Here is a 10,626-nt window from a genome sequence, read left to right as displayed (position 1 = left end):
TGCTTTGGTTATTTCTTTTTGCTGATGCTTAGAGCCACTGCACTGATCTTTTCTTCAAGGCTGACCTCCATGTAGCTTCCCCGGAAAGAGCCAGGCCTGTTATTTAAACCAATTCACAAACCAGCTCCCAAAGGCCAGTTGCCCATTATACAATTTTTTGAACAGCAGGAATCAGCAGGGCTGATGGTAACCGAGCTCTTTGTGTCAGTTCAGGGAGAAGCATAGGAAAAGGGACGGATGTTGTGTGTTAGCAGCATCTCTTCCCAGCTTAACCTTCCCCTAAAGTCCTGGACCACCCAATATCACCAGTTTGAAGGACAGACCAAGAGCCTGTCCCTATGCAAAGCTCTCGGCATCCCATCTCCAAGCTGCTGAGATCCACGTCCCTTCCCTGTCAACCCAGGGACAAAACCAGGTCCCTGAGCAGCCGATGGGAGAGGCAGCAGCCACTGAGATGAAGAGGAGCTCAATTTGGGTTTTTCCTTCTTTTTTTTTTTTTTTTTTTTTTTTTTTTAAGAAAAAAGAATTAAAAAGTGGCAGCACTAGTGAAGGGTAATTATTCCTCTGTTCCAGCTGAAATACAATTAAGGCAGCTCTCAACGAGCCCCCGGGATATTGTGGTTTACTAATTAACAAGCGGATATGCTGTGGCCCCTGTCATGGCAATTACAGCATGAGACAGGCTTCAGGAGCTCTAATTACACGTCAGCTCACGACACACGCTGCAATACAAATTAACGAGGGCTGAGGCTAGTGATGGAGGGAGTTTACCCAGCGAGAGGCTGAGCTGGGCAGCAGGGATGGGGGTAACAGGGATGTTGTGGGGTCAGGAGGATGCAGGGAGCAAATTGGAGTAAAATACCCCAGGGTTGCCAAAAAAGGTGCATTGGAGGAAGGAGAGGGGCTTTTGCTTTGCGGAGCTGTGGTCTGATGAGATGAGCGGCATTTGGGATGACTTCAATGAATAGCAAGTATCACATCTTCCACCATTAATTCCCAGACCAATAAAGCTGCTGTTAAGAAAAGAAGTCAGATGGGAAATACTCTGCAGGGTTTTGACTGCTGACAAATAACTAACAGGGCTCCCAAAGCCAAGAGGAATTTTTTTGACGTGGTTTCAGGTGATAGCTTTAGCCAGGTATGGAGAAAAACAAAAAGGCAGCAATCAGGATTTTTGTAAATGCAGTTTTTACATGTTGCATTTTAAAAAGCTGTTTCCTTTCAAAACAGATTCAAAAGACATAATTAAACCAAAATACAGACCACACACCTAATGAGGACATTTTGTTTCTGACAAAAATGAAACCATATTTATCAGCTTTGCTGATATTTATCAGATCTTTGCTGGTCCCAGCCCAGCAGCGACACAGGTTTTCTGTGATATCAGTGAGCCTTTCGAATTTATTGCTCCTATCATCACTGCTCCAGCACCCACCTGCTGCAGGCACCTGGGGAGGGACAGTGGGGGGTGACGTGGTGGATGCCCCAGGCTTTGGTCACTGTTGTCACCTGCAAATGTTGATGCAGACAGGGTAGTTCTTGGGCAGATGGGAGGATTTGGGGAGGATGAAGCAAAGCCCCTGGGTTTTGGGGCTCCCTCCAGCACCATGCAGAGGTGGGTTCAGCAGAGCTTGGGGACAGCCCTTGCAAGGGAAGGGGTGTCACACCATGGGGGTACACAGCAGGTCCCTCATTTGCTTCTAGCTGCGATGAAGAGGTGAGACCAAGCAGGTGAAGGGGTTTCAGATTAATCCTCTCCAGGTGTGCTGTCCCATGTGCTACGGGAAGGAAACCCTGCCCGATCCCCACTGCCAGCACCCAGAGCATGAAGCCACCAGAGGCCACCTCCACCGAGTGGAAGGGCACACACCTCCTCACACATCAATCCCAAAATAGATCTCATTAACCATCTCAATTAACACAAGCCGGCCCCTCTCTCCTCCTTGCTGCCCCAGCCTGAGCTGTACATAAAAATAACGGTTTATTACACAGCAGGCAAACCTAGCTTATCGCTGCAGACAGGAAATTGCTGTGCAGAAACTGCACGTTTCATTTTTAATAAGTTTGGCAATAAAATGTCTCATCAAATGAGGCCACGACAGGGCGATAATGAAGCTTCCGTGTGGTCCATAATTGCTTACTGCTCTCCTGGGGGTGAGCCTGGAAACCGGCAGTGAGGTGGAGCTGTACGGCAGCATCACCTGCCCTCACCTCCTGCTTTGGCAGCATCCCCACCATACCAGCACCTGCCCGGGACATGGTTGTGGAGAATCTCTGTCCATGCTGGAGGGATACAGGAGACTCACATGGAACAGTAGAGGAGGTGTCAGAGGAAAAGGGAGGTTGATGGTGCTCCAAGGGAAATAAAAATGTTTTCTGTCTTCCAAGCAGGACTTTTCAGCACTTTCAGGCTGGGTGGGTGCTGTAACTGCCAGTCCTGAGCTGGGAGGGGAATGGTCTCCTGGAGGTTTTGCACAAGTGGGCTCAGGATGGGGAACTCAAAGACCAGCTGAAGAACTGAGAGCATAACACAGGAATGAGGAAAGCACATCAAGGAAAGCTCATTGACTGATACCCTACAGACACTCCTCACTTCTTCACAAAGGTCCTCTCTGATGGGAGCTGCAGAAACCCTTGGTTCTGCAGCTGATGTTAACATCCACACACTTCTTGCCTTCCTGCCTTTCAGGTTTAAGGTGGTTGAGCAGAAGTCTGAAACACATGCTCAGTCCCAGCCCAGCTCCTCTGAGCAGAGAAGCCAAGGACTGGCCAAGTATTGAAGTATGAACCACTTTGTCCCTTTCGGAAGGGACTGAGGCATGGCAAACAAGGGGTCCCAGGGGGATCCCTGTGCTCAACCTCTGCTATGGAGCAGGAGGGCTGCAGCACCCCAAAACCCATCATGGCAAAGGCCAGGGAGTGACATGCTGCCTGTCCATTCTGATGTCCTCATACTGGTGACCTCAGACTGGCAGCTGGTGACATCTGCAGCCAGGTGACAGCAGCTGCCTGAGCCAGTCCTTTGCACCAATGAATGGTGGTGGTGTTTACAGGTGCTCCATCCATGATAAGACTTCCTTTCCCTAAAGAAAATCAGGTCCAGCAAGGCACTGGTCACTGCCCTGATCTATTTCCGTAGCTTCCCAGCTTCTCTTTGATCTTCTAGATGCTGGTGGACACACCAGCCCTGCCACAAGCCTATTTGGAGTGATGGGAGCAGCTTGAAGAAGCCCTCGTGGGATCTCCCAACCCATGGGTGGGTGATGGGGAGTCACTATACTGCCAGCAAAGCCCAGAATGGTGAAGCTGTCCCCCATCACCCATGGAGGCAAAGCTGAGTCCTCGCTGCCTTCTCCAAGACAACTTATTCCCGAGATCCTCACTCCTGCCAGCCATCCCCCATGGTGGGGAGGGGACAGAGAAGTCCAGGGGGACACAGGTACAATCAGCTCTGCAAAGACACGTGCAAGCTCTGATGCTGTGCTAATAGGAGACACAATGAGCTGTGTCCAGGCTGGAAATGAGGTGGTTTAGAGTCACAGCAGGAACATGCTGGTGCTGTCAGGGACTGCTAGCCGCCAGTTGGCTCCCGGGAGGCTTGGTTTGCCCATGGCACTGAGTTTACCTGGAATTACTGATCCACATTCATAAACATGATCACATTAATCGGCTGCTGCAGCTGCAGGCACTGTCTCCTCCCAGCACTGGGACTTCATCTCCCTTCCCATTCCAAATGTCAGGATGTCTCTGTTCCTCCATCCGCTCAGCACCATGGCTGAGGATGGGAAAGTGGTTGGAGAAAGGAAAGAGGCAGAGGATGGGTGAGGCCATGAGCCTGGAGATGGTGACAGACACCCACTGCCACCACAACCACTTGCAAAGCCATGTGTTGAAAATGAACCGCAGGCACCTCCTCAACAGGTCTACGAGCTCTGCAGGAAAGCCCTGCAGCCCCAGGCACCGATGATCGATGACCTGGGGACAACACCTCAGCTGGAGACTGGCTTTTGTTGCAGGAACATTGCAGGACCAGGTGACAGGAGAGCGACCAGCTCCCAGCTGAGGACAGAGCCACCCAGGCTGCTCAGTCTGAGATGAGGCTGGTGCTCATTTTGCTTGGAGCAGGGCCAATGACTTCTAGTAAATTATTCATCCAACAAATTTAGCCTGTTATTCTAGTCATGCTCTACCCAGTGTTTTACAGATTTCCTTATTATTTCAAATTGTGCAAACATTGCAGAAACCTCTCCCGGGCTCTGGCGCGCTCTGCCTTCATCTCAGCTCTTGGCTCATCTACCACATCCAAAGCAGGGTTTCTACCACCTGGTGCCAAAACCCCCATCCTTGCCACGCCACAAGACCTTGTGGAGATAAGCAGCATCTCTGTTGGGCACAAGGCTTCTACCAAAGGGAGAACCACCTACCATGGGAGAACCATCTACTGAATGTCCAGAGGGCAGTGGGATGAGAGGAGGCCATAGTACATCAATGAACCATTTAAAAATACTCTGACATTTTGCCACCTCCATCCTTGTACCTGGGATGGGAAAGAAAAATGACACAATTCCTTCGCAGCCTGGGCTTTTGTGACCTTGGGAAACCAGTGAAAGCTTTTCCCTTCCTCCCCATGTGTCCACAATTTTGCTTGTTGAAGCTTTTTCATAACCATGAGGATACAGCTAAAATTTCATACTGCCAAGAGGAATTGCATGCCACTTGCAAAACATACAGCTTGGGAAAGAATGTGGGATCAAACAAAGATGCAGGGAGATGGATGGGTTTGTTGTGAATGAGCCATGACTTGATCAGACCCATGAGTGCAACAGCAACGTGTATAAACCAAGAAGCACAGAACAGTTGAGGCACTTGAATCCCTCATCCCACTGCAGGGTGTGAGAGAGAAGAGGAGCCAGAGATGCCACCTCCTTGCCCACCCAGATCTGGTGGAGAAGTGCCATGGGCAATGCAAGTCCATTTCCCTCACACCAGGGCTCATGTCTGCTCCCACTTGTGCAGTCACAGTCAACTCTCACCTCGCTTAAGGTGAGAAAAATGGGGCAGAGTCCCAGGAACCACAAATGAATCAATCCCCAAGAGTGTAACACACAGTTTTACCAAAAACACCAGAAAAGAGTATAAATTTCTACATAAAGGCCTGACAGGGCTCCTTAGCAAGTTGTTGTGGGACAATTGAACTACTCTCATTAGGTGGAATTAATTAGCTGAACAGCAGGGATGGAAGGAATGAATGTAAAACAGAGTAACAGATTTAAGGAAGAGGTTTACTAGGCAGAAGAAAAACACAAAGGAAATAGGAAAAAATACATTGCAGGGTGATCTAAATATTTTCTTTCTGACCCAACAGAAGAAGCTCACAGGTGGCAAAAATGTGAACAACGAAGCATGAAAGCGCTTGTCCTGCATCTCCGCAAGCCCCTTCAGCAGCAGGGAGAGAGGATGCTCAGTGTGGGGCCCCACAGGACAAGGATAGATGTGGTGCCCGGCTCCCTCTGGAAGACTAGTGATTTTGTTGTTGTATGGCTCATCCCACCACAACAAGTCACAGTCTGCCCTAGGGTGCGTGGCTTCTCCGGCGATGCTGAAGGTGCAGGACCGAGCCAGCAGCCACAGCTGTTCTGCACTTCTGACCACCTCAGCTGTTGCTTTTGTGAGCCTCGAGAGCGAAGCAACGAGAGGCTGGTCTGAAACCCCCTCTTGCACCTGAGCCCCAGCCAGAGCTGCCCCCCACGACCCTGGGAAGCACCACAGGAGAGCCTGGAGGATGCAAACACCACACTGCAGTGCCTCAGACCACCCTGCAGAAGCGGTGCTGCCCAGCCTGAGGGTCCCCAGCAGGAGAAGAGTTGTCCACAGGGTCAGCATTGTGCTCCAGCAAACACACAGCAAAACTGCAGCGTGTTGGTACTGAGCTCCAAGCTGCAGGGTTAGGTACCCCAGCGTGCGTCTCCACCTCAAACCCATCACCCAGAAAGGTTCTATCCCATCACAGGTGGGACTAGCTGAGCAGCAGGCTGATCTGGGATGCAAGCATCAGATCACAGAATATCAGGGATTGGAAGGGACCTCAAAAGCTCATCCAGTGCAATCCCCCCACCGGAGCAGGAACACCCAGATGAGGTTACACAGGAATGTGTCCAGGTGGGTTTTGAATGTCTGCAGAGAAGGAGACTCCACAACCTCCCTGGGCAGCCTGGTCCAGTGTTCTCTTACCCCCACTGGGAAGAAGTTTCTTCTCAAATTTAAGCGCAACCTCTTGTGTTACCCCTTGTTTTTACCATTACCCCTTGTCTTACCACTGGTTGTCACCGAGAAGAGCCTGGCTCCATCCTTATGATACTCACCCTTATATATTTATAAACATAAATGAGGTCACCCCTCGGTCTCCTCTTCCCCAAACTAAACAGACCGAGCTCCCTCAGCCTTTTCTCATACAGGAGATGCTCCACTCCATCATCTTCATGGTGCTGTGCTGGACTCTTTCCAGCAGTTCCCTGTCCTTCTGGAACTGAGGAGCCAGAACTGGACACAACATTCCAGGTGTGGTTTCACCAGGGCAGAGTAGAGGGGACGGAGAACCTCTCTCGACCTACTGACCACCCTCTTCTAATCCGCCCCAGGACGCGCTGCTCTAGCGGCCCCATAACAGCCCCAACCCCAAACACGCCCCTGCGTTACAACCGAGGCGCTTTATAGCCCGGCGATGACATCCCCACCCCGCCCGGGCACCGCCCCCGTATGCAAATAACCCGTCCCGCGCAGCCAATGGGAAAAGAGAGGGGCGTGGGCACGGCGGGACTTGCCCGGGCATGTGAGCGCAGCGGCTTCCGGGAGAGACACGTGGGAGCCGCGCCGGGTGCGGGCAGGCAGCGGTGGGTCCCGGATAGCGATGGGGCCGGGGCGGCTGGGCCGGAGGGGTCCGGGGCGGGCAGAGGCCTGAGGGTGTGTAATGGGGCGAGCAGGGGCGTGGGGGCGGGTAATGGAGCGGGTAGGGCACTGGGGCTGGGAGTGCAGTAGAGAAAGCCTGGCTAACTGACAGGTTGGGCCCCAAGGGATGTGTAATCGGGCGGGCGGGGGGTGGCAATGGGGTGGGCAGGGGACTGAGAGTCGGTGAGGTTGTGGCCAGGGCGTTGGGACCGGGAATGGGGCAGGCAGTGACCCAGTGACCAGGTAATGAGAGCACAAGGGCCTGGGGACAGGATGTGACAATGTGTCTGTGTCCTCCCCATCCCCTGCCCCATAGCTCTGTCTTGAACTACATCTGCCTGCCCACACCGCGGGAAGGGGGAATATGTCACGGGGCAGGGGGGGGTGTCGTGGAGTACACGGATCCCTTTGGATGGGGGGGCATGGGGACTGCATGGCACTCATGCTCCACTGTGCCCATTCCAGTAGGGATGCCTCCTGGTAAAGGGCAGATGACCCCACTGCTGTCCACCCCAAAAGACTCCGTGCCCACCCTGCAGAGCACCCATGGCCCCACTGCAGGTGGCTGCGCTCAGGCCCTGGAGGGTCCCGCCATGCTGCAGGGTCGCAACAAGAAGAAGAGTCGCAAGCACCAGCGGTTCCTGGAGCGCCGGGCGCTGCTGGAGCAGAAGGGGTTGCTGAGCCCCCACCGATGCTTGGGCAACCAGACCCCCATGGCAGGGCTGGAGACAAGCAGCACAGTCACCAGTTCCGGTGGCACCATGGCACTGCACTTTGGGAAAGGCCCCAAGTCCAAACAGGTCCTCTCCCCATCCGCCTCTCCAGACAGCATAGCCAGGCATCACTCCGTGCTGCTGTCCCAGGGAATTGGCAGCTCCAAGGGGGTGCAGATGTCCTCCCCGCTCCTGCGCCCTGGCAAGTATGTGGCCATTGACTGCGAAATGGTGGGCACAGGTCCTCAGGGCAGGCTGAGCGAGCTGGCGCGGTGCTCCGTGGTGAACTATGAGGGGGATGTCATCTATGACAAGTACGTCCAGCCTGAGCTCCCCATCGTGGACTACCGGACACGCTGGAGTGGCATCACCAAGCAGCACATGAAAAATGCGATTCCCTTCAAGACTGCCCAGGCAGAGGTGAGAAAAAGAGAATTTTTTTTTTAAAAAGGCTGTGTGTTATCTGTTGGCCACAAATTGGGAGCCTCCAAAGCCATTCAGTGGGTTGGTTTGCTTCTTACTGCTCTGTTCTGGGAACCTAAAAAACTAGAACTGAAGAAACTGAATTTAACACAAAATTATTTTGTGCTTAATTAGTGTTTCTTTTGGTGCACTGCCTGTCTAACCTTTTCTGACGCTTCCAGATCCTGAAGATCTTGAAAGACAAGATTGTGGTAGGACACGCCATCCACAACGACTTCCAAGCTTTGAAGTACTTCCACCCCAAAGACAGGACCCGAGACACCAGCCAGATCCCCATGCTGAAGCAGAGGGCAGGGCTGCCCGTCAGGGCCAGTGTCTCCCTAAAGAGCTTGGCCAGGCACCTGCTCCAGAAAAAGATCCAGGTGAGCACTAGGAACCTGTGGGGACCAGGTCCTGGGTTTGTGATTGAGCCTGTATGGTCAGTCTGGTCCCCCCATGTCCATCGGTGGTCTCTGTGAGATGGAGGTGAACCTTTTTCATCTCATACTCCTGGTTATGATCAAGCTGGGGGATCCCAGGACTTCCCAAGCTGACCATTAAGCGTCTCAGTAAAGCAGGAACAAGACCTCTGCCCTTCAGAGGGTGCTTGTATGGGAGTGTAGCGCAAGATCGACCAGGAGGTTGGTTAAACTTAAATGCGCTCAAGTGACTTGCACCTGTCTGTAGAAAAAGCACATACATCACACTAATTGTTCTACTGACCTTGTGTGATGAATGAGTAGAACCTCTGTGTCTAACACAGGCCTGTGAGAATCTATAGAAACCTTATCACTGTGTGAGATTCCTGCTTTGTTGTGAGAAAGAGCGGGAGGCTGCGCCTGCCTGGAGCCTTGAAATACAGGCGAGCTCAGCAGGGCCGGTGATCTTCCAGCAGGGCTGAACTTACCAGCCTGGGAGCTCAGGTGTGACTTCAGAGATCCCCCAGTAGAGAGGTAACTAAGATAAAACTTGCCCTTTGCAATGCATTTGTGGCCCTCTGCCTCTTCTTGCAATGTGCCTGTGTATGTGTACACAGTGCTTGAGATGCATGTATCTCCTGGGCTGCATCAAACCTTTGCCATCTCCAAAACTCCCAGCACTTGTGTCCTTCCAAGGAGCAGACAAAGTAACCTGTTGGATTTTTACCAAACCCTTTTTCTAACCAGGCTTTTGCCTCTTTGCTCAGGTTGGCTGCAAAGGGCACTCGTCGGTGGAGGATGCTCAGACGGCCATGGAGCTGTACAGACTGGTGGAGGTGCAATGGGAGACGGAGCTGGCCCGGAGCCTGCCCACCCGGCCCCCGAGCCCCGTCACAGACCCCACCACAGACAGCAACCAGTACCTGGATGACCGGTACTGGCCCACGGACCTGGTGACAAGCAGCCTGTGATGGGGGACAGTGTCTCCTCCACGTGTTTAAGGCCATCCTGATGCCTTCAGCTCTGGCAGGTGGAGGTGGCTGCTGACCTCCTTCACTGGGGCTTGTGCCCTGTGTGCTCTGCCCAGCACCTGGGTCCACTGCGGACAGCAGTGCAGAGGAGTCGGATGCCCCCAGCCCTGCTTGGGGACGGAGAAATGGTGGCACTTGGACACTGGTGATCTCCTCTAAACGGTCTGCAGCCTCTTCCGGTTGCACAGCAATAAGTGCTGTGGCTGTGCCGTGTTCATCTGTCGGTGCTTGGGGATGAGAGGGGTTCCTGGAGGAGCCCCAGTGGGTGTGTGAGTAGGCTGGGGCTGCCAGGGCACCTCGCATGTCTTCTGGGAAGGGGATACCCCCATGGTGGGCAAGTGGCAAGTCTTCCCATGGGAGGACTGAGGTGTTTTGCTGATGCCTAAAGGCTGCGAAACATCTGGGCCAGTTGAACAACCAGTTTCCTCCTTGCTTTCATTGCATAGTGAAGCTTGGAAAGAAAGTCTGGATCTAATCAATGTCCAGCCTAGACAAGAGCACAGGATGCACTTCATTTGAAATAGACTACTTACATATTTATCCAGTTGTGAATTAAAAGCTGTTCTTGCAAAACTCTTGTGTGTGTGGTGCATGACCTGATCTAGCAGCTCTCCAGGAGAGAGGGGGCAGAGATGGGGTCAGTGTTAGTGCCTGTGTCCTGTGCTTAAAACCCACCTGCAACCAGAAAAGCTGCATTGAGTGGCCTGCTGATGGCTGGAGTGAGCAGTTCTTGGGGTGTGGGCTGGCAGCAGGAGCAGGGGATGGGCTTGGCAAGAACCCCGTGGTCCAGTACTGCTGGCTGCTTGGAAAAAAAGCCCATTGCAAGAGAAAGTGTCCCACTGTGTCATGCTCCAGCAGTGGGGTTGTCACAGCTCAGAGAGCTCCCTGGGATTTGCCCACCCTGTGAGACAGCATCCCCATGCACAGGGTCTGGGAGGGGTGGGAACGATGCTGAGCTGTGGCATGGGCTGCTGTGATGGTGTGGGGACCAGGGTGATGCTCACCTGCAGTGGCTGCTGCTTCGTGGGTGGCATCTGTAGGTATCTGTGGCTGTAC

The 10,626-nt window shown here is 53.0% G+C and overlaps 1 protein-coding gene across 4 annotated transcripts; it reads left to right on the top strand.

The window, feature by feature from the left end:
- The first annotated feature begins 6,798 nt into the window (after positions 1-6,798).
- Positions 6,799-10,137, top strand: AEN (apoptosis enhancing nuclease). 4 transcript variants are annotated; one of them, XM_082060715.1, is made up of 4 exons: positions 6,799-6,890; positions 7,411-8,078; positions 8,303-8,503; positions 9,307-10,137. In XM_082060715.1, the coding sequence occupies exons 2-4, from the start codon at positions 7,416-7,418 to the stop codon at positions 9,508-9,510; spliced, it is 1,068 nt and encodes a 355-aa protein (XP_081916841.1). In that variant the 5' UTR covers positions 6,799-6,890; positions 7,411-7,415; the 3' UTR covers positions 9,511-10,137. The 4 variants fall into 4 exon arrangements, with proteins under 4 accessions (XP_081916841.1, XP_081916843.1, XP_081916844.1 ...); XM_082060717.1 differs by having other exon boundaries at positions 6,819-6,890; positions 7,414-8,078; XM_082060718.1 differs by having other exon boundaries at positions 6,867-6,874.
- Positions 10,138-10,626: the final 489 nt, after the last annotated feature.

Source organism: Streptopelia decaocto, assembly GCF_964273445.1.
Source record: "Streptopelia decaocto genome assembly, chromosome: 9".
NCBI lineage: Eukaryota > Metazoa > Chordata > Aves > Columbiformes > Columbidae > Streptopelia > Streptopelia decaocto.
This window is presented reverse-complemented; position numbering and strand designations above follow the sequence as displayed.

Bases quoted from the DNA above. Each gene is read 5' to 3' on its own strand.
- AEN (XM_082060715.1), top strand. From the start codon at position 7,416: ATGCCTCCTGGTAAAGGGCAGATGACCCCACTGCTGTCCACCCCAAAA. The intron at 8,079-8,302 runs GTGAGAAAAAGA...TGACGCTTCCAG, and splicing joins TCAAGACTGCCCAGGCAGAG to ATCCTGAAGATCTTGAAAGA. The intron at 8,504-9,306 runs GTGAGCACTAGG...CTCTTTGCTCAG, and splicing joins TGCTCCAGAAAAAGATCCAG to GTTGGCTGCAAAGGGCACTC.